The sequence below is a fragment of the Primulina huaijiensis genome, chromosome 13 (assembly GCF_012295235.1).
Source record: "Primulina huaijiensis isolate GDHJ02 chromosome 13, ASM1229523v2, whole genome shotgun sequence".
NCBI lineage: Eukaryota > Viridiplantae > Streptophyta > Magnoliopsida > Lamiales > Gesneriaceae > Primulina > Primulina huaijiensis.
Window position 1 is genome coordinate 16,142,623 of NC_133318.1, and position 27,659 is coordinate 16,170,281.

A 27,659-nucleotide genomic window follows, 5' to 3' on the forward strand; every position below is an offset into this window, starting at 1 on the left:
TCTAACTCGTTCCGAATGAGGCTGGGTTCATTGCCGTCCTTAGACGCATCCATTATATCTTTTGTTCACAATTCTTATTTATACTCTCAAGCGTCTAATCGGAAAATCCCATCTTGTAGCGTAAACAGTCATGTTGCGCATATCCTTGCATCTCATGATTTCCCGTCTCAAAAAATTGACTCGTGAAACTATCTTACAAAAGTTTTTGTGTTGTTTTTTTGGTTCGACTATAACCATGACTTATTTGATTAACGGATAACGTCACTTTTTTTTTTTAAAAAAAATAAAATATTCAAACGAGTACTTCTAAAACTAACCTCCGTATCTACTTCAAAATATTATTATTGTTATTGTTATTATTATTATTATTATAAAATAACAACTTTAGAAATAAAAAGTATTTCATATGTTTATTTTCCACTTATTAAACCGTGACAATTTAAATAACTCTTTGGGCCAAAGTTATCTCCAAGATTTTACCCAATAGAATGAGCCTAACGATGATTGGGCCAAGAGCCCACAACCAGGTGCAGATCATGATTAGAGTTTGGATCTCTAAGTATGAATATACCCACTAAAAGCGGGTTTCCAATTAGCGATTTCAGTCTACCTTCAAGCAGCCGCTTCTTTGCAAGAGGTTTGTGTTCGTAACCTGTTAGGCGCCGGAAACTACTGCTTTCTACAGTTCTACTCCAGAATGGACTTGGATAAGGTAAACCCTTGTTTGATACAGATGCACGCCTCCCAGTATGTGTTGTTTCCCGTATCTATACGTGTGCATTTCTAGAAATTTTTAGTTGTGTCTAAGATTTTCATTATTTGCCGACGAGAGCCTGGGATGATTAAAAAAGGTGATGATAGTTGGTTATCGTTTCTTTCCGGTTGTAATTTATGTTACTTATCAGTTTTTCGGTTTGAGAGTTACTTATTTTTAATCCATTGGCTCAAGGGGTTTGGTGAATAAGCTGGTAAGAAGGGGAGTGAATTAAAAACGGATATTAAATGTGAATCTTCGAGGAATGTAGAGAAGTGCATATTGTGTGCGCGCGAGTGTGTGTTCTTTTTATTTTGGAGTATGATTCTTGGCTATAAAAAATTAAGAAATTTACTGTTTTTATTTGTGGCAGCAAGAGAATGATGATGAACTTGCATTGGTTCTTGAACTTCCTGAAAGTGACCCTTTATTCACGAGGAAGAAGGTGCGACAATTTGGCTTTAAATTTCTCTGTCTTATTTGATGTGATGAAGAACCAAGTATCTTGTTGAAGTAGTGATCCTTTTCATTCCCTTATTGTGACTACTTTGTTATCACTTGACAGAAATTACTTGACGATATGGGTTTCGATTCGAAGATTCAGGCACGCATTAAATGCTCCTCCACTTCCACTCCTGATCAACTGGATGATTTCTTGAACAGGTTGATTCAACAAGCAAGAATAATAAACTTTGATGAGGTGATCACCTTCTTATTACTTTAATCTCAACATTGTAAACATATGGGATTTGCTTATGCCATTCTTATGCTGATGGATAAAGTGATAAACAAACTTTCTCTTTTCGAACAGTGAAAAAGAAATTCTGAGTTTGCAACAAATAGATCATCTCAGATTCCACCATTTCAAAATCGGCCATTTATCTGTTACATGTCCTACGTTGGTAACTGAAGCATTAGTCTTTTACGACATTGAGAGATTCTCTCACCTAAGACAATAGTCTTTTACTTTGCACTTTTTAGTTAGGATATGACAAACATTGATACTTTCACGAAGAATGAACACGATGTAAAAAGAAGCTAAGTTAGGGCTACTATTGCGTTAGTGGAAATAATGTGGCATGCTCACAATATTAGCTTCTATTAAGGTGCATGGGATGAATTTTGGTTGGTGATTGAAAATTGTCCAAAATAATGCACCGTGGGTGTTGGTTTCTCATGGGATTGGCAATGTTTTTGTCACATGTTAGCTCTAAATGTAATGTAATTGTAGCGACATTAAGTTTGAGAGACTCTTTATAGGATCGATGCTCCACGTTTTGATCGTTTTTCTAGTTGGAAAATTTCTCAATGATTGCGCTCTTTGCAAGCCATTGGAATACCCTTGATCTTGACTCTTATATAAATTATAGGATCGGGCACTTGCAACTTTACCGAAAGATATAGCTTGTTGTAATTATCGAATTCAAATCTTTTAAACCATATAGTAGTTCACTTATCAAGATTCCATCATTTTCATAATATGCTAATGTTTTAAGATTGGACTTTCGAATTAGGATTATCGCTTAATGGTATCATTGCTTGCTTAAGAGTAATGTAAAAATCTAATAATAAATTATGAATGGATGCAGGTGGAAATTTACTTTAACGGAGACAGTACGAGGAATTACAGTAATCCCAGGAATGAATTGCAAGCTCTGAATTATCTACTTGAAGTCACTGATAATTCATTGTCCACTGAGAAACACAAGATGAAAAATGTTATGCAGAAGTTACGAGATGAAATAATTGATAGGATCCATAAAGTTGGAAGCAAATTTGCTGAAGAGTCGAAATTTGTTAGATGCCGTAACTCGGATAAAGAAAAGTGTCTATTAGATTGGTCTGTCGATCATGGTGCAGGGACAAAATTGGATATAGCTTGTGAGTGCAATATTGCAAAGCCATAATTTGTTGAATATCTGTCCCTGTATGATTAATTAAGTGCAATGTTGAATTTAATCAGTTTCAATATTCATACAAATGATGGATTTTTTTGGGTAAAAGCATAACGAGGTTTAATACAATAAAATTTCCTTTGATGTAATTTTCCTCATCTAGATATTGAAGGGGCAGGAAGAGGGGCCATAGCTACACAAGACCTAAAAGTAGGAGATACTGCTTTGGAGATTCCTGCATCTATCATTATCTCGGAGGAGCTTGTGCATGAATCGAACATGGTACACCTTGTTGTCTAGTAAGGATTTTATTACTCGTTGAATTGTCATACCATTTCTTTGTATTTATGTAATCAGCTCGAGTCCTAATGGATATTCATGGTTTCTTCGAGGTAGTTCCATATTCTCAATGAAATCAATGGGATTTCAACAGAGACAATGTTGCTCTTGTGGTGCATGAAGGAGAAGTACAACAAGAATTCAAGATTTAAATTATTTTTTGAGACATTACCTGAGAAATTTAACACTGGTAACTCTGTTATTAAAATTAAGTGCTCAACTGGAATCACCTCTTTCCTTCTCTCTATTATTGTGTTTATGTTGCTTGATCTGTCAAATCCTCTAACAAGTATTAGCTCAACTCTTTGCCTGTATGCTGTTGACTGGTAAAGTACAATTTCGAGGTTAACATTGATAAATACAAAATTGTTTATACCAGCGTAAAAATGTTGGAAAATAAAATTTGATTTTAATAATTATTCTTGTAAATTTGTAGATTAGATAATTGATGGTAAATCTATGTATTATAGGAAAGAAATATGTTGTACTCTAATCAGTGATCTAGTTTTCTGATTTAAATGATTTGTATATGTTGTGTAAATTCTATGAGTTGGTGATTAATGAAAAGAAGAATTATTCAGTCAAAATATTCTTGTTTTTCGAGTTGGTATCAGAGCCACCGAAAACACAATTTTTTGCCGCTGCATCCCTAAAACCATGTAAGAAGTTTCGAGTGATTTTACCATAGTGACCAATCCTGTTGTCACTAATTCATAAAAAATTAGCGGAACCACCTCAGAATCTCACTTCATTCAAATAAAGACAATTCGTTTGAATGGAGATAACTTTCTGAGATGGTCACAATCTGTCCGAATGTATATGAGAGGACGTGGCAAAATGGGCTACATAACAAGTGAAAAGAAAGCCCCAGCAACAAATGATCTAGCCTATAGTACATGGGACGCTGAGAATTCCATGGTTATGACATGGCTGGTAAACTCCATGGCAGAAGACATATCAAATTACATGTGATATCCCACGGCACAAGAGCTTTGGGAAAACGTAAATCAAATGTACTTTGATTTAGAAAATCAATCCCAGATCTTTGAGCTTAACCTCAAACTCGGAGAACTACGACAGGGGGAGGACAATGTCACCAAGTACTTCAATTCTTTGAAGCATATTTGGCAAGATCTGGATCTCTTTAATACCTATGAATGGAAGTCTATCGAGGTGAACGCCATGATAAAAAAGGTTGTGGAGGATAATCGAATCTTTAAATTCCTGTCGGGACTCAATGTTGACTGTTGAGTTTGATGAGGTTAGAGCAAGAATCATTGGGAGACAGCCCTTGCCCCCAATTGGTGAAGTGTTCTCGGACCTGCTGTTGAAGGTTCAGCCCTAGTAATAGCAGGTGGAACCTACCACAAATCAGTGAACAAATGATGAGAGACCACACATTTGGTGTGATGTCTGCAAAAAGCCTAATCATTCTCAAGATAAGTGTTGGAGGATCCATGGCAAACCTGCTCATTGGGAAGGGAAAACAGGTAACAAACCGGAGGCTGAAATGTCTCGTTTCACCAAGAGCAGGTTGAACATCTTCTAGCGCTGCTAAAATCCCATCAGCCATGTGGTACTCCTAGTGCTTCTACGATATAAACATGTAATGAACTAAATGCTCTATCTTGTCAGTTTAAATCCTCCGCTCCATGGATAGTTGATTCCGGAGCATCTGGTCATATGACCAATTCCTCAAATTTATTTGAATCCTATAACCCATGTCCTAGAAATCAAAAAGTCAGAATAGCATATGGTAATTTCTCACCAATTGAAGGTAAAACATTTTAGACAAGTCATAAAGGTTCTAGATTCATGCGAAAGAATCTAGAACATTGTGGATGAGACAAGAAGGTTCTAGGTTCATGCGGAAGAACCTAGAATATTGTGGACAATACTTGAACATTCTAGGTCTATGTGGAAGGATCTACAATGATGTGGAAAAAAGGTGAGTCTAGAAACCTTCGGAGCAATCAAGAAAGATGTAGAGCCTTAGAGGAAATTCTAGACAATTCTACAACACTTGTATATTGTAGGATGTAAATGTGTAGCAAGTTCTAGTATGATCTAGTGTAGAGTAGTGTGGAAAATTCTAGAACCTAAGAGATTTGTATATATAGAGTTGTAGTAACTAATTTGTAATCAACCAAGTGTGTACTTTATCTCTCTATAAATTCTCCAACTCACTTGTGCTTGTTTATACTTTTAACCACTCAAGATCGTTCTTAAGGCTGCTTTGCTAGTGCTCGCAAGGGCAGAGTCGAGGGGCAAAGGCCGCACGTGTACTTAGAAGGGCCAAGTCTGTGACAACTAGGGCACTTACAAATTGAGGAATACACCGATGCAGATTGGGCTGGATATATAGGAGATCGAAAACTTACTTCGGGTTACTGCTCTTTTGTAGAAGGAAACTTGGTGACATGGCGAATTAAAAAGTAAAATTCAGTCGCGAGAAGCAGTGCAGAGGCTGAGTATAGGGCTTTAGCTCATGGAATTTGTGAGAATATGTGGATAAGAAGGTTGCTAGATGAATTGAAAGCATGTGAATCATCTCCAATGAAAGTGTATTGTGACAATAAGGCTGCAATCTTGATATCTCATAACCTAGTTCTTCATGACCGCACAAAGCATGTGGAAGTAGATATACACTTTATTAAGGAGATGATAAATAACGGTTTGGTGAGCATGGTCTACATTCCCACTATGGAACAAGTGACAGACATCTTCACAAAAGGATTACAAAGACTACAGTTTGATTTTCTAGTTGGCAAGCTGGCAACAGAAAATATTTTCAAACAAGCTTGAGGAGGATTGTTGGAAAATCATAATTGATTTTGATAATTATTCTTGTTAATCTCTAGATTAGATAATTGATTGTAAATCAATGTATTATAGGAAAGAAATATGTTGTACTCTAATAAGTGATCTAGTTTCTTGATTTAAATGATTTGTATATGTTGTGTAAATTCTACAAATTAATGATTAATGAAAAGAAGAATTATTCAGTCCAAATATTCTTGTTTTTCAAGTGTGATACCATGTTAGATGTCTCACATCGGTTGAATTAAGTCTTTCAGAGTCGTATATATAGATTTGGACAATCCTCCTCCCTTGAGTTAGTTTTTGGGGTTGAGTTAGGTCCAAGTGTCAATCATAAAGTCGTATCAGAGCTAAGGTCCACCGTTATATGTTAAACTACCCAATGGGTCATTTGATAATGTCTTGTAAACTTTACACTCCAATTGTTCATTCTTGGGTGTAATGGGTCTATTAGATGTCCCACATCGGTTGAATTAAGTCCTTAATAGTTGTATATATGGATTTGAACAATGCACTCCTCTTGAGCTAACTTTTGGAGTTGAGTTGGGTCAATGACTCAATTTTAACAAAAAAAACAAGTAGGAATTTTAATGGGTTATGGTAAAGAAGTCCTCTAACCTGTCATAGCTCGTGCTTTAGTTCATACAGATGTCATCTCAAACAGTTGCATGTGCGTGATATATACTGAACGTTGTCTGAAATGGACTTTGCCATTTGGTTATTTTGAAATGCAGGATTGAGCTTTGGAATTGATGCTGTCATGACTTTAGATGGAACCTTATTGTTAGAAGAAATTGTGCAAGCGAAAGAGGTCATTCAACCCCTTCATCTCAATGATAAGGACCCATATTTTCACAATTAACAGTAGTTTTCTATAAATTACATATAATACGACTCAATTTTCATTAAGCGTCAAATGGTTTTTGGTGCTACTCTATTAGGTAGTACTATACATTTAAAAATATTTGAGTTGCTTTGAAACTAACCGCTATATTTGGTACAATTGCAGCCATGTGAACATGTAAACGTTGTAAAGCATGACGCCAAATATAGTTTCATTTTGTTTCAGCACCTACGGGTTCAATATGAGGAGTTATTTCCTGCACTGAGTGATCTTCATCCTGATGTATTTCCGCCGGAGTTGTACACATGGGAGGACTTCTTATGGGCTTGTGAACTCTTCTACTCTAACAGCATGAAAGTTGTCTTCACTGATGGAAAGCTAAGAACCTGTTTAATTCCTGTTGCTGGCTTTCTCAATCACTCGGTCAGATAATATTACCAGTTTCTAGTGCTTTGTTTCTGTGATTCATGTTTCTTAATTCATCGTTAAACTTCTATGAAGACTTGTATATGACAGAACGGCTAAGTAAACTCAATGAAGAAAATGGAAGTCAAAACTTATTCATCCAACCCCACCACAACAAAGAAGAACCCAAAACAGAGATTGAGAATAATAAGGAATCAAATAATATGGATATTTAATTAATGGAATTCTTGAATATCAGACGGCTAGCATGGTTTATAGCTCATAACAATTGGTTTTTCTTCTTGTCAGATATGCCCGCACGTAATGCGCTATGGAAGAATAGAAGCGAGTACACATTCCTTGAGATTTCCTTTATCAAGAGCATGTCATACAGGAGAACAGTGTTTTCTTGGTTATGGAAAGTTCTCCAGTTCTCATTTGTTAACTTTCTATGGCTTCTTACCGCAAGAAGATAACCCATATGATGTTATTCCACTCGGTACTTCTCTTGATGTTTGTATTCTCTTGTTTATGTTTTTTCTTGGTTGCATCACATGATACATAAAAATCCCATGAAATATATTACTAAATAAGGCAGACAAAGAACCCTTGTATTTGTATCTGTATATGCTATATGTCTCTATATTATTAAGAAAGGGGTGGAGCGTAGAATAACTGCCTTTGATCTTTTCATCTTTTGTCTTTTGTTGTGTTTTATTTGTTATTTTTAAAATATCCTAAGTTATTCCTGTTTGTTCTTGTTTTTCTAGACATCCCTCCTCATGTGATTAATAACATACTACATTAATTTCTGATAAAGTATATCCGATGCCTTAAACTCACTATGTGTGTATTTAATTAGTAAATATAATTAAGTGTTCCTAGAGTAACAATTATTTCGTCAATTTCATGTAGCTGTCTTTATTTCCTAAATACCCCTTTCTAGATATTATATTTGTGTTTTATCTTGTCTTTTCTAATATATTTATGCTGTAGTAAAATATTTTTTTTTCTAGCGTCTCTTGATGTGAGTGTCCTTATGTTTGATACTATCTCTTAGTTAATAATGAAATAATAGTTTTAAATTTGATTTTAAATATAACAACGTTTCATCGTATAATTAAGTTTGAGATATCCCCCCGCTTATGAACCCAAAACTTATTACTCCTCAATCTGATATTCTCACAGTTCTTTATAACTTATATTTATAAAACATTGTGTGTCAGAGTTGGATATTTGGCAGGATGAAGATTGTGAAGATGGACAAATCACACCTGAACGGCTCACTCACATGGTTCGTGGCACGTGGTATTCAAAAGACCATGGAATCTTTCACTATGGGTTGCCGACTCCTTTACTGGATGTTCTACGTAGAGCTCGAAATCCAAACTGGCAATCAAGCATCATTGTACATTCTCTAATCCTTGCGACTTGTACTGCTACTCTAGGAACTACCCATCCAAGATTGCTTATTCATGAGTCATCTTTGCAATGCTTTTCAGACACAAGAAATCTTGGAAACGGAACTCAATGTCCTTAGAGACCTAAACTGCACCTTTCAAGACCAGATGGATGCCCTCGGGGATGACAATCGTGATGATAGGTAACACCAATGATCATGTGATGCATAAATTTTTGAAAGATATTTGAAGAACATATCATGAATAAAAGCAACTTTGTCTGTTAGGGAAAGAGCGAGTTGGGATGTGGAGCTCGCGATAAAGTACAAAAATTTACAAAGGAATATACTCTCCTCAATCTTAACTTCGTGTAGGACTGGCTGTGAGTTGTTAGAATGTGAACTCCTCAAATATACAGGTTAGCTAGCATGTCGAGCTTATTTGTTGCACTCGCGATTCTCTCCGAAACGATAGTTTCTTCACTTGTGTTGACGTTAAATTTTTCTAAAAGCTGTTGCACTTATACAATCATTGCTTCTTGTGAATCTGCATTTCATGAAACTTCTGCTGCCGTTTTATGTTCTTGCTAGGGCGATCCATTTTCCAAATATTTTTAAAAAAGTGTTTTCCATCATAGTTTTTAAATAACAATTGAGATATATTTTTTGATGCTTTTAGAAATAAATAGTTGTCCATGCATATAATTTTTTTATAAAAAAATTACCTTTATAAAAATGGTTACGTTAAAGTGTGTGTGCGTATAAAATATAAGCAAAAACTTGTCTGTGACTGTATCACGAGTCGTATTTTGTGAGACGGATCTCTTATTTGGGTCATCCATAAAAAAATATTACTTTTTATGCTAAGAGTATTATTTTTTATTATGAATATCAGTAGGGTTCATTCGTCTCACAGATAAAGATTCGTGAGATCGTCTCACAAGAACCTTACTCTAAAATATATATCAATTTCAAAAATCGACAACTTTAATTTTAAAATTAAAAAACAAAACTATTTCTATCTATATATATTATTATTTCAATTTTTTAAACTGATAACTTTAATTTTAAAATTGAAAAACAAAACAATTTCTCTCTATTTATTTTTATGGATAATCCGTTTGTATGTATATATTGAGAGGTATGCATTATTGTGTATAAAGCTGGTGTGGTCAATTTATGGGGTTTGGGAATAATTTTATTCATTTTTATTATTATGAGATTCGGGTGGTAGGCTTTGATTGTCAATGAGCTGGAAAATTTTAATTGTGGTTCGATGATCCTTTTATATTTCGGCTCCCATTAAGTAATTTTAAGGGGATAATGATAGTAAGCTTAATTAATTGTGGTTCATATGTAGCGACGACTTATTATTATTAGAAAATGCATGAATCCGTGCTTTATCAAAATAAATTTTTAATGATCGCAATTCTAAAATAAAAATAAAATAGTGATTGACTCGCATGGGTTGTGTGTAAAAAGTAAAAAAAAAAAGTTAAATTTAATAAAAATTATAATTTTTGAAAAATATATCCAATCAATATATTGATGAGTTTTGTTGAGTGGAATAATTGTGTCTGTTGGGTAGATGAATCGAAACGTGATGTTTGAATTGCTGTACGATTTTAAATACTATTATATATAGTTTTTGGTAAAACGGTCTCGGTATTAAAATTGATATCAGAGCTAATGTCACGAGTTCGATTCTTATTGGTTGTAAGAAGTACAATTATTGAGAGGAAGATTGTTGTGTGTAATAATTGTCTCTACTAGATAGATCAATATGAATGTGGTACTTGAAATATTGTATGATTTAAAAAATTTGAGTTGAAATATTATCATAAATTATAGTTTTTGGTAAAGTGGTAAGAACTCGATCCTACAAGTTTAAAGTGAATTTTGGATATTTCATGATAAATTTCCCCTAAAATTCAATTATTAATATAAGGCACTCGGCAAACTGAAATATTTTAAAAATTAAATTCTTCAATTATTTTAAATAATAGATTTCTATATGCCAAATTTTAAACTAAAAAATTACAATGAGAAAGTTTTACGGGTTAATTTTATTAGACAGATTTTATATCCAACACAATTCATGAAAAAATTATTATTTTTATATCAAAAATATTTTTTCACTCCAATATGGGTCGAGACAATATTCTCACGAGTCATGTCAATTTTAAAAAGTATGCTTAAAATAAACAATTAACAATGGTATATTTTTTGGGTATGTAGCAAATCAAATTCTCCCAATTGGCTCGCCTCATCCCATTCGCATGCATCTTTCCATTATCCAGATAGCGCCTTTAGCATTATTTTATCTTATATAAGGTCCGCTCCTAAACTTTTTGAAGGGTCGTGTGCCCAAAAAAAATTTGAACCCTAGAATTATATAAAAAGAAAAATTCCTTTTTTGTCTATACGTTTGTCTCTTTGTAACCTTGATTATTCGTGCTATCAAATTTAAGGTTAAGCTTTGTATCTTCTGATTTTTGGAAACTTTAGCTCTTTTTCATCCGGAGTCTTGATTTGACGCTACACACATCAGTGTCACATTAGAACTGTATTTGTGTCATATCAACACCACATCGGAAAACTGACTAAAATTACTAAAAAAAAAAAACAAAAATATCGGACTAAAACTGAAATTTGACATTATAGATGACCAAATCGCAAAGAAATAAATTTACAGGGCCAAAACAACAACTATCCCTAAAAAATAATGATAATATCAATGTTATAACGATAATCTCATTTAACTTAAAACGTTATATTCCACACTGTTAATAATCAGTATCAAAATTTTTGCTTGTATATAAATAACGGACTCACAACAATCAAATCGAAAAATATTTCCCAAAAAAAAACCGTAATTAAAGACGTTATCTTGACTAAGAAATCAAATCATAATCAAATTTCGATCTTCCTAAACCGATTTATTGACAAAACAAAAAATTACAAAAAAAGAAAAAGCACGAATTTGAAGGCATAAATAAATAAATTTCCTAAAATATCATCGGACTCGTGACAAAAACGCAAGTCATGTTCGAAGGCATGTTTACAATCAAAATAGATTGTTTTTTTTTTATATATATAAATTCGACATCGCCCAAAATCCGTTAATTCAAAATTTAGTCTTGAAGTGATCTCAACGTGCCAAAAAACATCTCATAGCTAATTCATAATTAATTTTTTCTAGAAATCTATATTTATTCCAAACTAAAAATAAACAAATATACCTCCAATTTTTTTTTAAAAAATAATAATAAAATTACTCAAAAACATTTAATCGCTGATATTTCGTTGAAGGATGTCGGGTTTGTCGGATTAATCCACCTATCTTAAAAATGGGACGGAAGAAAATCTCACTTGTTATTTGAATTATTTTAAATGAATTTTTACGATAATTAACTTTGTAGTATTTTCATATTTTATTTATAAATTAATTAATTTTATTAATTATTAATTTCTCGTAGTAATGTCTTAAAATTTTGATTCAACTATTTGGTTAAAATTTATTTTCATTTTCTTAGCATTTCAAATGTTTTTAGAATTTTTTAATTAAAAAATTATCATCTTTTCTAATTATTTTTAATAAAAAAATTAGGCAGGCTAGCTCGTCTAACCCGCGGCTTAAAATCTGAGTTAGCCATTTAGAGGCCAGCTGAAATGGCGGGCCGAATGACGTGTTGCGACGAATACTTGTTATGTAAATTAAATATTAATATGATTTATTTTTTACTTGTTTGAATATATATATATATATATTTAATTTTGGTTATTTTTATTTTCATTTTTCAGGAGTAATAGTTTTTTGAGATTTGATGAGTTATTTTTGGGAAAAATATTTGGCGGAGCATGGAGAGACTTGATATTGGTTTTATTCATCTATATTTTATTACCAACACCATTTTACACGCGTTGCATGCTTATACAGTTGAAATATTTATCTAAAATTGATAATTTTTTATCTTCAAATTAATGATTTTTCTATATATTTTTTTTAAGGGTGATAGACTATCTAAAGGTTGGGATCAAGTTACAGTTTACAGAAGTGAATAAATTCTTCAAAAATCTTCGAACTTTAAACTGTTAAGAACTATTGAACGGCTAGCTTTACTTAACCATTTTATGACAGAATAACTACGAAAATGGTCTGGTCTGGTTTGGTTAGTGATAAAGAAACGATTGGTAGAGAACAAAAAAGGTCGGAAAACTTGAATGTGTAGAAATGTAAAGTACATAAGTAAATGACACAAGGTTTTTATAGATGTTCGGAGATAAAACTCTTATGTCACCCCTTCTTCCACTTAGAAAGGTTTCTACTAAAAGATTTTGATTTTACAACGTCTTGTAACAGTTTGCTTCAGTTACGACTTATCACATTGTCTAAACTGAAACTCTTAGTGATCACCTTACAAGGTCTGGATGTTTAAAAACCATTAGTTGACCAGACAACACAATAGACAATGACCAGCGGTTAGCATTATAACGGTTTGTCTTGGTTGAGGTAGCACATAGCACATGTTGATCCTTGATGATCTGATGTGAAATGTTGAACGAGTGCTTTGGTTGAGCAATCTAAAATGTAGATGGTTAAAAGTGCTCAAAGCCCTAATAATATGCAGACTATAAGATTTTCAATTCAACGCATGGAAAACTTGATTGATCAGAGTTTGGTAGTCTTCACTTTGAAGTTCTTTATATTTATAGTTGAAAATCTTCAACGATCGAATTTTTTTTGCAACAATCATCTGTACTATTTTCCGACAATATGAGCAAGTCCTTTTCAGTCGTCGTACGTATCATTAAATGCTATTTAATATTCTTTCTTGCTTTTGTGACTTTAAATCCAAGCTTTTTGAAAAGCTAACTGAAGGTCAAATAAGTAATTTTTTGTCACTTTAGGGGTTTGTAGGATATTGTGTAATTTTTCATTTGTTGCATTCGTTGAATGGCTTGACTTGCAATATCCTCCTTGAAATGCTTAAAATTTTCTGTTTGTAGTGCGGTTGGAACATGACGGCTTGAACCTTCACACTACATTTAATTTTTGGAGCGATCACTTTTGTCAGATGATCTCTTATAGCTGTAGTTCAATAAATATAGTGGTTTGACTTCTTGACATAACAGCTTTGAACTCCTAAACGCTTGAAATGCCTGAATTGCTCCATTGCTCTGGAAAACCTATTTTACATAAGAAGAAAACGGCTGGATCCTTCAAGAGCCCGATGCAGTTTGTTTTTTCAATCACTAAAACTTAATGATAATAGAAATATTCTAACAATTTCTCACTTTTTGGTGATGAAAAACCAAGCTGCAAAACTATAAAATTAGTTATAAAAAGATATCATAACTTTAAAGAACGCATATTGCAGTTCATTGAGATAATGAAATAAGAATGTAACAGGTGCGTAAAATTTGTAAACCTATTACCCCCTATTAAATCAAAACAAATTATCTCATAATATTCGAACAACCACTGCCTCCATCATTTCTATCTTCTTCGGACCGCCTCTTATCTTCTTCAAATTTAGCCACATCAGCACGTCTTTTCTGTTCTTCAATCTTTTTGTACTCTATTTTCACCCTTCTTTGCATCACTTCTGTGCAAATATTCTAAGTTTTTTTTGCAGATAAGAACATCCATCCTCTTGTCGAGATGTTTTGCATTCTAGTGATTTGACCCAGACAATTCCGTATTCATGTTAACAGATTGATTCTTAAACTTGAGTTGGACGATGGAGAGGGAGTGACATTGTCTGCTGATGGCTTGAACATTCCTTAGAATCTTGTCTTTTAGAAGATCGAAGTTGAAATTGAGATCAAAGTTCTTGTGTTCCAGAGATTTTAGTGATCGAGTCACATTGTCCAACTAGTCCAAAATTTGACTCAGGTCTGCCTCATTAAGTATTAGATCAACAACATTTGAATATGACAGTCTGGTGGAAGAGGGAAGATTCTTGAAGACGTCTAAAGGGTTAGTTACAGCTCGATGAAATCTCATCGCTGTAGAGATTATGAGATCAATTTAGTTTTATCCCACCGCAGCATTTTCAGCTCAAGGATTGCTACTTCCTTCAATTTCTTCTCCTTACTGATCGAATAAAAAAACACCATTGTCCGTAAACTCCACCATCTTTGTCTTAATAATCTGATTAATGGTTTACATGGTCAGATTGCCGATGGATTGAACTACAGATATCTTGGGATCTGTTACGAAGATGCACTTGCCCTTGGCTTTTGGATCGATGATTGATAAATCAGACCAGTGAGCAGTTTGATCCGGTTCCACCAGTGTGATGCTCTTCAGGCTGGATAAAGGAACAAAAGGGATTTGTGCAGGACGGAGTGGCTCATATACATGCTTGATTAGTTTGATTCTCTTTTTGGGCTTCTCCATCCTCTTCTTCTTTTCATAAAATACTCGAGTGATAGGTATTTCCTCCCTTGCATTCTCAGAATTTATATCCGAGGACAGAACCAACTTTCTCTTGGTTTCCTTAGCCGGTGTCCTAGCCAGCTTGGAAACTCTCTTCTTCTTTTCTTCCTCACCTTTATCAATCTTGATTGACAACAGCTCGGGACCTATCACACTAAAATACTTTGACTTTACAACGTCTTGTAACAGCCACCTTAGTTAGGACTTATCAGACTACCTAAACTGAAACTCTTAGTGATCACTTTACAAGACCTGGATGTATAAAGCACCTTCGGTTCACAAGACAATACAATAAATAACAATGACCCAACGATCAGCTTTGTAAAAACTTGACTTGGTTGAGGTAGCACATGATGATATGATATTAACCGTCAAGTGTGTGCTTTGGTTGAGCAGTCTGAAATATAGATGGTTAAGAGTGCTCAAAGCTCTAAGAATGTACAGACTGTAAGATTTTTAATTCAGTGGTTGGAAAACTTGATTGTTCAGAGTTATTGTAGTCTTCGCTTTGAATGTTCTGCACATTTATTGTTGAAAAGATCCAATTGTCGGATTTGTTTTTCAACGATTATATGTACTGTTTTTCGACAATATGTACAAGTCTTTTTCAATCGCCATACGTATCATTAAATGTTCTTTAATGTTATTGTAAGCCCCTAAAATATATTATCCGGTAATTTGACATAATGAGAATAATTATTGAGCTGTAAATTAAAATAATTATTTATGCCAAATAATTTTTGAAAGTATGTTAAAAATATGTATTTTAGAATATCGAATAATTAAACGAGATGTTAAAAATATGTATTTTAGAATATCGAAAAATTAAACGATGTTAAATATATATAGAGATTTAAATAACACATTAGATCAATTAAATACAAAAATGAGATAATTAGACTCAAATTACTATTTTTAGTAAACAAATATACACAATACATATGTACACACACGTACCAAAAAGGGGGAAATGAAAGCAATTCCGGTAACCCTTCCATTCTCCATTCCCATCATCACCTTGCCCAGCTCCAGCCACTGTGCCACGCCGCCAGACGTCGGGGAACATCGCCGCAAAACCAGCAATCGAATCCCCAAGCTCTCGCGCCTCTTCCCATGGTCTGATACCACTGATCGAACTCGATCCATTCCTGCTGCTAAGCTCTTTTTCCGCGCGAGCTATGGTGTCGAGATGCTCGTGAGTTCCAGCCTTAGTTGTGGTGAGTTTCCTTTGTTTTTAGACCGAAACTTAGATGTGTTAACGAGCTAGCTTGGTCTTTGATCCAAGACCTGTTTTCCAGCCAATGTCAGCCGAGATTTAAGGCATTTTCGACGAGCTCGGACAAGCTTCGGCGAGTGGCGTCACTTTGAGACAGCTAGTGACTAGCGTAAGCTTCGATCTTGTGATTTCCGAGTCCAAAATTCCAGCATTTGTTCGGTTTAGAGGCAGCCGATTTTCGGGTTTTTACCCATTTCGATTTAATTCGTTTTGGTCGATTGAATTGCATTATATTGATGTATATATTGAATTTATATTGTAGGTTTGATAGTTGAAAAGCTTCGAGATATAATTCAAAGAGACTTTAATTTAGTATCGAATTAATTGTACTAATATTTTGGGAATTATGGTTATTTTGTTGATTATCGGAGTTTTCCGGATTTAATGGAGAGATAATTAGTTGATTTAAGCAAATTGTTTGAAAAGTTGGAGTTTTAGCAAAATAAATCAACTTTTGTGGTTTTGAGAAAATAGTTGGTTTAGTTACGATTTTTGTAAAATGTGGTATTTCTCGGCTTATTGTTATATGTTTTAGGCCGAGGAGCATTAAAATTGTGCATTGATCATCGTTTGTTGGCATATGTATGTTACAATTCGGTAACATACAACGATAACACTTAAATTATGTTTTAAGCATATTCATGTGTTGTTATTGTTGTTTTTGTGATTATGTGAATTGTTTGAATTGTTAAATGCCTTTTTGAGTTATATGTTCAGTTATATGACATTTAGTCTATGACATACTGTTATAACATACATCTTGAGTCATATCGTTTTTGTTGACCAATTACAATATTAGTTGTTATTTTGATTGATCGTTGCTTATTTTGATTTAATTTCCGTTGTTTGGAAGCCTTGCCGGCTTAGTTGAACTGCTGCTTGTGATATTTATGTATTGTAACTGGGCAGTACTTGCATGTGTTTGTTTATGAATACCGTATCGTCGTCCTTGAGTCATTTCCTTTTACAAGTATTTTGAATTTTTTTTGGTATGTCCTATTTATGTGGAGGTCATACCAAAAATTTTTCAGGCGCTGAGGTCCATTTTAAAGTATTTTAATCCATTTTTTATTGCAGATTTAAATAAATCATTTTTGTTTGATAATTAAACGTTATTAAGTTATTGGACCTCATAGTTATTATTGCTTTTGCGACTTTAACTCCATGATTTTTGAAACGCTGACAGAACAAATAGGTAATTTTCTGTCACTTCGGAGGTTGGTAGGATACTATATAATATTTCTATTTGTAACATTCTTCTGAACGGCTTTTGCAGTGGGTTTAGAATGCGACGGTGTGAAACTTTGCACTACATTGAATTTTTGGATTGACCTATTTTTTCATATAATCTCTTGCAACTGGAGTTCAATAAATATAATTGTTTGATTTTTTGACACAACTCTTGAACTCCTGAATGGCTAGAAATGCCTGAATTGATCCACAATCTGAATAACATGTTTTATACAAGAAAAAAGCAATTGGATGATAAAACAGCTCATTCACCAAAATTTAATGATGATAGAAATATTCTAACACTAAATATTTAAAAATATAAATAAATATATAATTTAAGATTTAAAAAGGGAGGTTATTTTAGGTTGATTTAAAAAAATCAACAAAGTTATAAAATGATGATATAATTATAATTTCAAATAAAACTTTACCAAATTAGTTAGAAGTTATTTAATATAAGAACATGAACTTTAATTAAATAATAAAATAACTAGCAGTCAACACACATATCGTAAGATCATAATACTTATATATAAAATATCATATTATTTTTATTATAATTTTTAAGCATATATAATTAATTTAATTTGAATGAAATGAAAATAACATGAATATAAAAAGATTTATAATTATGTTAAATATTAAATAATTTTAATAAATTGGGTAGTTGATTAATAAAATGAAAAAAGAACATTGTTCAGAGAAAATTAGGAAGAATAGAAATGAGTGAAGATACAAGGATATTTATGGAATTTTCAAAAAATATTACCGACAAACATCTATGGGGTTATAACTTTAATTAATATTATATAATATTCTATATATAGTAAAAATATTTAAAAGAGCTTATAGTATATCTCACACTAGCTAAGATAGTATGTTTGAGATGAAGTTTCGGGTTTGAGACTCAATTGTAATTTGTAACAAACTCTTCTCAAATTAAAAATAAAAAATAAAAGGAAAGAACTCGAAGTTTTATTATTAGACTAAAATAGTAATACTTGAATTTGAGTAGGGATGATGATTGTTCCGAGTCTAACGAGTACTCAATATGTTTAAGATATGTATGTGTATGAAAAAATGAGTACACCTATACATCCCTGCACCCTTTAGAAAAATAATAAAACCCTAGTTATGAGCGAGGCCTCGAACCTAGATTATATTATTACTACTATAGAAATGATAGGCTCAGGTACGAGTATTAATATTTTTTTCTTTGCATGTGTACGTTTAGATCTCTAGTTCTAGTGGACACGACCCATTGTCATTCCTAAATTTGAGGGTTTTTTTCAAAAATAATTTATTTTTTAAATTTTTTTTCAAAAATAACGTAAAAAAAAAACATTTTCAAAACTACTGTAATCCGCGCTCTGTAAGCCCGGATGCTGCTCACGTGGAGCAGCGTCCGCGCTTCGTAAGCACGGACGCTGGTCCACGTAAGCGACGGAATATTGTAGCGACGGATTATATTTACAAACCGTCGCTAATTAACCGTCGCTAAGTTTGAATCAGCGATGGTTTACAACCGTCGCTGATTTTAGCGACGGTTAATCAGCGACGGTTGTAAACCGTCCGGTTTACAACCGTCGCTGTAATGGAATCTGCGACGGCTCAAAAACCGTCGCTAATTCGAAATACCTACCTCATAATTGTATCAACAGCGTGCACATGTACGCCGCGGATAATCTTGAATTTTCAACGGCTTGCAACTTTGCAGCGTGCAATATACGCTGGGAAAAGCCATTTTTTGTAGTGAAGACAGAGAAAAAAACAAACAAGAAATTAATCAAGACTGGAATATCTCAATTGAATGTTGTTCATTTTCCTCAACATCATTATGTGGTCGAATGTCATGTCCAAGATGCTGCGGGACCAACATTAAGCAAATTTGTAAAACTGTGTATGTTCGATCAAGACGGAGTCTTAAAAGCCTGCTGACCAAACAAACCAAAGTCAGTCATCCCTGAATCACTGAAAAAACTAGGTTGAATAGTAGAGGTTCCTGAAAAAATTTATTTTTTGATGAACTTATTATCTGTTTTTATTCTCTATCTTCACAACAACAAAAATAGCTTTTCGCAGCGCGCAAATTCTCTTTCTGCAGCGTATATGGCATGTTCGTTGAAAGTTCAAGATTAGCGACGGTTTAATTTTAGCGACGGTGTATAAACCGTCGCTGATTCCATTACAGCGACGGTGTATAACCGTCGCAGATTCAATTTTAGCGACGGTTTAATAATCCGTCGCTAATTAGCGACGGTTTTTATATATATTCTGTCGCTAAAACATTCCGTCGTTTACGTGGACCAGCGTCCGTGCTTACGGAGCGCGGGCGCTGCTCACACAGTATTTTTGAAAATGTTTTTTTTTACGTTATTTTTGAAATTTTTTTTTAAAATTAAATTATTTTTGAAAAAAACCCTAAATTTGAATATAATTGTAACATAAATAGCCACCATTCAACTTTGATTTAAACTTAAATTACTTCAATAAAGTTTATGCTCGAATCTTCAATTTAAAACAAAAGTAATATTCGAGTTGATCAAATTGATTTATATCCCTCATCAAATTATATATTCCATAAGTTGCTTAATAAACAAATACAGGATTTTATATTTCATCACCATTTCAAAATCAAGAATGGCAGTTGGTATAGTTGAGAATTTACGAAATTTCAGTCTCTATTGTTTGTTTTTATTTGTAAATAATTCAATAGAAAATGACTATATTAATTCTCATAAAAATCATTTATATTTCCAATTTTAACACAAATAACATGTAACTATCTAGGCGACGTTTTTTAGAACACTGATTTTTTCACGCAAATAACATGTGATTTCTTGCTTGTATTAAATAGCTAGGTGAGCTAATCCCACACAACTTGAAGTCCCAACTCACGATATTTTGTCACTTTTCTCCCCTCAACCGCCGACGCTTTGCACTCCTCTCCATTAAAACTATGGTCCCAATAATTAAAAAAAATATATATGTGACGCAATTTTTGATTTGGTGTCAAATAACTTATTAAAAGATTAGTCTACAAATATATATTATGTGATCAAAGTATTATATCATTTAAATGTAGCAGAAAATATTAATAAAACCAAGAAAAAATGTAACTAAAGGTAGAAATCGAATTATATATTTGAGAAAACCGAAAAATGATATATATTATTGAGGAGTAGGTCTTTTGTGAGACGGTCTCACGAATTTTTATCTATAAGACAAGTCAAACTTACCAATATTCACAAAAAAAGTAATATTATTAGCATAAAAAGTAATATTTTTTCATAGATGACCCAAATAAGATGTTCGACTCACGAAATTGATGACCGTCTCACGAGAGTTTTTGTGATTATTGAGAGGGAGATAAATCTTTATTGGAAATGATTAATAATTATGAAAAATTAAGAATATTTTGAGTGGATATGGAACAATCTTCACCTGCAGAATGTGTATAATGCACTAATTATTGAGTGGTTGCTCTATCTTTGACACTACAACAAATCTAAATTAAGGGATTTTATTTATAAAAAAAACGAATGATCGTATTTTGTTTATAGTTATAATAATATTAAATCCAACTAAAAATTTGGTGTATTAATAATAATAGAAATTAGGAAGGAAAGAGAAGCAAGAGCAGATTCGTTTTCGCGTCTCTCTCTGCTTTCTGTTCTGCTCTCTGCTTTTGTTTATCTCTCTTCATTCTTTGCTTTCCCTGGCGAAGAAGTGAAGGGGGGAGAAAACAAGTTATTGGGCATTTTTTTTACCTTAAAAAAACAGAGGGGATGCAAAATATTCTTGTATAAATATTGAAGCTTTTGGTATTGTTAGTATTTCTTCTTTTTTTTTCCTTCTGTTGGGAGAGAAAGAAAGATCGAAGCGGGGAAAATGTTGGTAGCGAACAGTTTTGATTTATGGAAAAAAGACACCTTTTTTTCTGCCGCTGAAGAGGTCCAGCAATCTGCCGATATGTGAGTGTGTGGTGTGGTCATCTGATTTTTTTTTTTTTTTGCGATTTTTGATTCTCATCTTGTCGGTATTTCTTTTGATCTGGGTCTGGTTTATTTTGTTGATTCTTGCTCTGTATCTGTCGTTTGAATTTTTTTATTTTATTTCATCTGCGATTTGTGTGCTTGTTTTTTTTAATTGTCTTCTTGTCTAGGTGGCCTTTGTTTCAGTCCTAAGAAAGTTGGAGTTACGAATCTCTTTCTTGTAATCATCTTGTTTTGATCCATCGTTTTTATTTCATTTCTTTTTTTCTTTGTAGTAGTGTGTATTTTTACCTGTGAAGTTAAATTGATAAATTTCGTGAGTTGTGCTTCTGTCTGTTTTGTCTGTCAGCATTCTAATCTAGTAAGCATGGAGAGGGAATGAGTAGGAGATATTGTGAAGTTTACTGCTGAAGTAATTTTGAAAATCATAAAACTGCTACTTACATAGTTCGTTAATCTGTTGTTTCTTGGAAATTTTATTTGTAAAAGACATATCATGGGATTCAATTTTGTATTTTTGCTTTGGCAGAATGGAATCAGCTTACAGGACATGGCTCAGAGCAAAGAGAGAAGGGCTGATACCTGAGCATTTAGATGAACTTGGTAGAGATCTACAAAGGGCATTAGGCACTGCAAAATGGCAGGTCTGATACGTTGTAGCGTTTGCAAATTTAATGCTTCTGGCCTCATTTTTGGAATGTGAAATCCATTCAATCTGTTAGATGTGGAGTGATCCCTTTCTTGTTCTTCACTGTTCCCATCCAATATTTTTTCTTTTCAATGTTCATACCCATTAGTTTTTATTTTGTTTTCTCTGAGCAGCTTATTGCATATAATGATGTATGTAGTCTATGCTTGTTGGTTAGGTTTGTAAATCTTGTAATTTACTGAATTTACTAGTTTCTTTCTTTAAAATTTTGTATGCCATAATAGTTGGAAGAGTTTGAAAAGGCTGTCCACCTGAGCTACCGAAAGCACGCTGATGATATTACAATCACTCGTCATAGGCAATTTGTTTCGGCTTTAGAAGATCAAATTTCCCACGTCGAAGTGGCGCTGAAGGAATCATTTAATGTGGAAGATAAGAAATCGCTACGATGGGTAGATTTAGATCATGAAAACTGTGAAGACTTTGCTCTTTTTCTTTCTGGAATTCCTGGGACGTCACTGAAGATCGACAATGAAAGTGAAAAGGTTGAGGAAGCAGCAAGTACTTCTTATATTAAAAAAACTAATTTGGAAAAAGATTGTAGCGTTGGTTTGAAAGTTGCTTCCAAAACGCATATCCCGAATCACGGAAAAAATTTGGAAGTCGTCACAAGCCGTGGATCTTCCAGCTGCCTCATGGAACTAGAGAAGAGAAAACTTAGTGACATGGGGGATGAAATCTTGGTTCAAGCTGATAAATTAACTTGTAATCTTCGAACCATGAAATTTCCGGATAAAAATTCTCTCGAGATAGTAATTGACAGTGATGATAGGCAAAAAAAGTCATTGACACAAGCAACACCTAAAGAAAAGGGTATCAAGCCTTCATTTTGGAGGTCAAGATGTGAACAAGATCCTGAAGCAAAGGGGTTGTTAACTCAGTCAAAAATTATCAATTGGGTAAATCAGGTTAGTCAGAGTACACCTGGTAGAGCTATAGTTCCATTCTGATATTAACATTTCTTGACATTTCTCGTGTTCATTTCACTATAAACTGGAGGATTATACCCTTTTTGTCTTAAAGTAGCTTCATTATTTCTTTAGTTAGTTTAAATTTGCAATTTAAATTTTCCATTTGAGATTCAGATGTGCTTGTTACTTTTTAATAGATTCTGAATTGTGCTGAATTTTAAATAGTAGAAATATAGTGTATAGAAAATGCAACACAACATTTAGATGGTTTGGTCACAAAGGCTTGTCTTCATGACAAATAACCAATGTCAAAATTGTTATCAATGCCTTAAAAAAAACTGTTATTAGTGTTTAGGACTTTATTTCACCTTCATAAACTCTTTTGAAGGTGAAAATGTATTGAGATAATTATGGTTGGAAATTGTTGGGTAAATAACATTTAAATCGTTTTCAAGAATATCATAATCTTAAAAATAGCAATTTTGATCCTAAAACATATATTTTTATTTATAACAATAACCTTGTATCTTAATTTTTTTTCGAGGAAATATTTGACAATTTTTTGTCTTGTAGTTTATGTAATATCCTGAACATCTGTCTGTGTTGTGCAGCGCTTCAGAGGATGTTATAGAAGTCAAAGACAACAATCGGTGTCTCCCATATTACCAGCCAATTCTCTTCGTTTCATGCTTGCTTTGATGCTGACCTTTTTTCTAGTTGGTATGGTCTGGCTATTTCAATTAACACTTTATAATAAAGTGTGTGTTGGCTGTTAGTAAATACAAAATATATGCTTTGCTCTTAAGGACTAAACAATGGTTTTTGACATTCGTGCAAGTTAGATGCGAAAATTGATTGTATGTTTCTAAATTCAAATTTCAACAAATGCTTGCTAAAAGATAATTTAGTTTAGTTTGAAAACTATTAAGAGCTTTTGGTGGAAACTGCATCATATCCAATTCAATTTGTAGTTGAACTTGACGATACTAGAATATTGAGGATATATTATTTACAATATCACTAGGATAACAAAAGATGAGTTAATGTGGCATGTGGACTTGATCACATAATCTTCTGGCACTTCCTTCAAATATAGCAATTAATTTTGGATTGCCTCCTTGTGAAGCCTTAAGCTGATGCCATTATTACTCTTGAGCTTTTTATGAGAATTGATGCTGTGAAAATTGGAAAAAAAAATTATGTGTGGATAGTCAGCGTTTTTAGCATACAACGGGCTATTTATACTTGGTACCTGCTTATTCGCATTTGTTTGGTTCAAGATGAGCATTTTACGTTTAATTTGCAAGATATGCAACATTTTATATGGTTGTTTGTGCAGTGCCCTTTTTGCTGTATTCTGCTTAAATCGGTCTAAGTTCATTGATCTGGACCATAAACTGAGGTATGTTGATCACTTTTGAACTCAAATTTCTACATTAATCTTGGTACTTTCGGAAAAGCTAGAAAAGTAACTGCTAAGAAGAGAGTTCAAACTTGTGACATCAAGATTTTTTTTGTGTGGTGGTCATTTTCCAGCCCTTTCTATTATATTATGTTCTCCCAGCATATTAATTTTGATTTGAACAGAAAGACTCGGGAAAAACCGAGACATGATAAGCATACCCTTTACCGTACTTTAATGTCTTCGTGTTGAATTGTTTATTCTTGTGAATTGTGATGTTCATTCACTCGTAAACAAACCAATGCATATGACATAACCAATAGTACATATCCTGAATTTTTTTTCCGTCGGGTAAACATGAATGATCAAAACATGGAGGGCGCTTAATTTTCTGCATGCTTTTACATTTGCAGATTGTTGGTGGTGGTGGTAATGGAGAAATCTTCTAAACGGGAAGCTTTCTTTACTATAGATTGATTATCTACCAATCCAAAAATAGATAGCTCAAAATATATGTAATCCATTTGATATATGCGATCCTGTTGTATTCTATCTGTTCTTAATACACTTTTATAATGTACACTTTTAGTCCCTCTAGGGGCGGGAAAGGACCGTCACCTTAGCTCAAAAGTAAATTTGCAAAGATTTATCTATAAACAAACTGCAATGTAGAATTCAGTATTAGTTCTCTCAAATTCGTTATCTCAATCCTCTGAGCTCTTTTCTTTCTGATATGTATGAACTACGTTAATGTTTTTCTTAGATTGATTAGTCTTGGAAGTATTTTACATGCAAGGCTCGATCCCTCTAGAGGTACCTGCATTTTGATTATGTATATATATGTGTGTGTGTTGATACAAACTAAAAATGGACAGTCTTCTTCTGGTAGCTGGAAGGTGGTTGGAGTTGATAAGAGAGATGACTTCAGACCTGAGGTAGTCCCTGAAATCACGAACAGAACGTGAGAAGGGGTTTGGGAGGTTTTCTCGGTATTGTCCCCTCCGATGCTCAAGTTAAAGCTGAAAATAGAGAGAACAATTATATATGCTCTAAAAATAGAGCCCTTTGCTGGGAATCCGAGAGATCTATCATCATCATCATGTAATGCCTTCTGACTAGGAAACCTCATTTTGGTCACCACATTATCTCCTGGTTAAGGGCTAGCGGGTCTGTGGCGAGCTAATAGCTGGGAGCTGCCCTGCCAGGGCTTATCTTCACACCTCTAAGCTACTTCGAGCTCCCTTGCACACCTAGCTCACCTTCTGGCTCCTTTGCTTACCTGCCACACCCCTCGATCATCGATCTAATATGTTTGTTAGAGGTGAATATGTGGTTAAAACCGAACCAACTGAACCAAACTTATCAAAACAAAACTAACTTATTTTTTATTTGGACAAATCGAACCGACATAAGTTTACTATTAAAATTGAACAAATCGAACCGACATAAAATCGACTGTTTGGAGATCACTTAGAAATGAATATTACGCCACCTATGAAACTAGATTTTTGAAAAACAGGTATCTGAAATATATTCGCGATTTGATAAAAATTATTTTTAAACAAATCAAATATATAAAAAAATTACAATTTTAGATCTATAAGTTGACATATTTTGAGTTTTGATCATGTCAAAATTTGATTTTCATACAGTAACTTGAAGTTTTTTTTTATCCAAATTACTAAATTATCCCCTATGGTTTATTTGGTACCGATTCAATCCAATGTGGCACATGTAGAGAAAATAAAGCTTATATTACTCAAATTAAAATTAATGTGATAAAAAAAATAAAGGAAAAATAAAGCAAGACGACTCCAATACTTCAAAATGAGAGGAAAAAAATTTGTCATTGTCCTTCACTTTTGTTTACATATATTTTAATGTGAGTAATATAAGTATTATTCTTGACACATGAGTCACGTATGAGAGTATCAATGTCAAATAAGCAAATATTTAGTGGATTTAGTTATTTCGGTCAAAAAAACACCAATACCAAAAAACAAAATTTAAGCTATTGGATAAAAACCAAACTTTGACAAGTGACAAAACTAAAATTCAAAATATACCAACGTACTAAAATTACAATTTTCTCTAAAAAAAAAATTTAAAAAAATGTTCATATTTGAACCAGGTGAAATGTTTTTTTTTCTCACAAAATAATTTAATCGAATTGAAATTAAAATAAGAATAATCAAAATGATACCCTTAAATTAACTAACTAATTAATTATATATATATATTGTATATATAACCGAGTCAAGCCTACTCTAGGAAAGCTGCCAACACAAGGACCTCTGTTTCATTTTCAATAATTAACTCTATCATGTCCACGTTCATAGAAAGACCAACGATATAGATAGGGTAAATTCGGTTTCAGTACCCATTAAGAAAGAAATTGGGTTTGAGTACCTGGAGAAAGAAAATTTATTTTAAAATGCCAAAAATGCCCTCATTTACTATTTTACTTTAATTGATCCTCGCGCTTCTCAAATGGTATCAGAGCTATAGGTTGATTTATTTCAAACACAAAATTTATTGTTACAAAGAAACAAAATGTTTGAGGAGGAGAATTTCGAAAATTATGAATCCGAACTTAGGTTCGAGAAAAATAATTTACAAGAATTATTCCAATATTTTGGAATATAAACAAGGGAATCTAACTATTGTTAGATATCAGAAACAGAAAGGGAAGCATCAGCATCCTCAGGTAAACTTATGATTCAATNATGATCAATCTAATTAAGTCTGTCTCAGAAAAGAAATTAATCTGATGACAACTTTACAAAGGATTGGTCTGGAGGATCTACAAGAACTTGCGGAATCTTTCGCAAATCTCAAAGTTGTAGATCTAAAGATGAACACAGCAGGAGGTGAAACACCTGCTATAACCTGGTCATCTTCACAGGAACCACCAAGGGAAAGTGTGGGATCTCAAAATATACACATGAGAGAATCTCAGACTGATTTCCATACTGGTGGAGGTTCACACCCTGCGGGAACAAGGACAAGGAGAAATCAAATTCCCTTGCACCAAACCCCCTGTGGGAAAACTATTTTAGATCCTATACATCCTTACGGGGTTATGCTTAACCTTGATGTATTAGATTTCAAAAACAGAGAAGAACTCATAGATGATTGGACATCTGCTATGAGAATTGCAGCAGGAACACTTGATCTCAACAGAGAGGGATTCATTAAACTCCTAGAAATGAGTCTTATGGGATCAGTGAAA

General features: G+C 33.3%; 2 protein-coding genes across 2 annotated transcripts; both read left to right on the forward strand.

Moving 5' to 3' along the window:
* The first annotated feature begins 587 nt into the window (after nt 1-587).
* Nucleotides 588-9,028, forward strand: LOC140991540 (uncharacterized). Its single transcript, XM_073461541.1, has 12 exons — nt 588-712; nt 1,128-1,199; nt 1,320-1,454; nt 2,344-2,635; nt 2,813-2,931; nt 3,046-3,178; nt 6,543-6,619; nt 6,878-7,075; nt 7,367-7,556; nt 8,284-8,465; nt 8,560-8,660; nt 8,745-9,028. Exons 1-12 carry the CDS (start codon nt 698-700, stop codon nt 8,878-8,880), a joined length of 1,650 nt encoding a protein of 549 aa, XP_073317642.1. The 5' UTR covers nt 588-697; the 3' UTR covers nt 8,881-9,028.
* Nucleotides 9,029-21,028: 12,000 nt separating this feature from the next.
* LOC140991586 (uncharacterized) lies at nt 21,029-25,156 on the forward strand. The gene is made up of 6 exons (XM_073461628.1): nt 21,029-21,384; nt 21,935-22,049; nt 22,339-23,022; nt 23,637-23,745; nt 24,365-24,427; nt 24,841-25,156. Exons 1-5 carry the CDS (start codon nt 21,302-21,304, stop codon nt 24,388-24,390), a joined length of 1,017 nt encoding a protein of 338 aa, XP_073317729.1. The 5' UTR covers nt 21,029-21,301; the 3' UTR covers nt 24,391-24,427; nt 24,841-25,156.
* Nucleotides 25,157-27,659: the final 2,503 nt, after the last annotated feature.

Excerpts from the sequence above, each read along its gene's own strand:
- LOC140991540 (XM_073461541.1), top strand. Across the intron at positions 7,076-7,366 it reads CTGGCTTTCTCAATCACTCG|ATATGCCCGCACGTAATGCG; the intron begins GTCAGATAATAT and ends TCTTCTTGTCAG. Across the intron at positions 8,466-8,559 it reads ACTGGCAATCAAGCATCATT|ACACAAGAAATCTTGGAAAC; the intron begins GTACATTCTCTA and ends AATGCTTTTCAG.
- LOC140991586 (XM_073461628.1), top strand. The coding sequence starts at position 21,302 with ATGTTGGTAGCGAACAGTTTTGATTTATGGAAAAAAGACACCTTTTTT. Across the intron at positions 21,385-21,934 it reads GTCCAGCAATCTGCCGATAT|AATGGAATCAGCTTACAGGA; the intron begins GTGAGTGTGTGG and ends TTGCTTTGGCAG. Across the intron at positions 23,746-24,364 it reads GCTGACCTTTTTTCTAGTTG|TGCCCTTTTTGCTGTATTCT; the intron begins GTATGGTCTGGC and ends TTGTTTGTGCAG.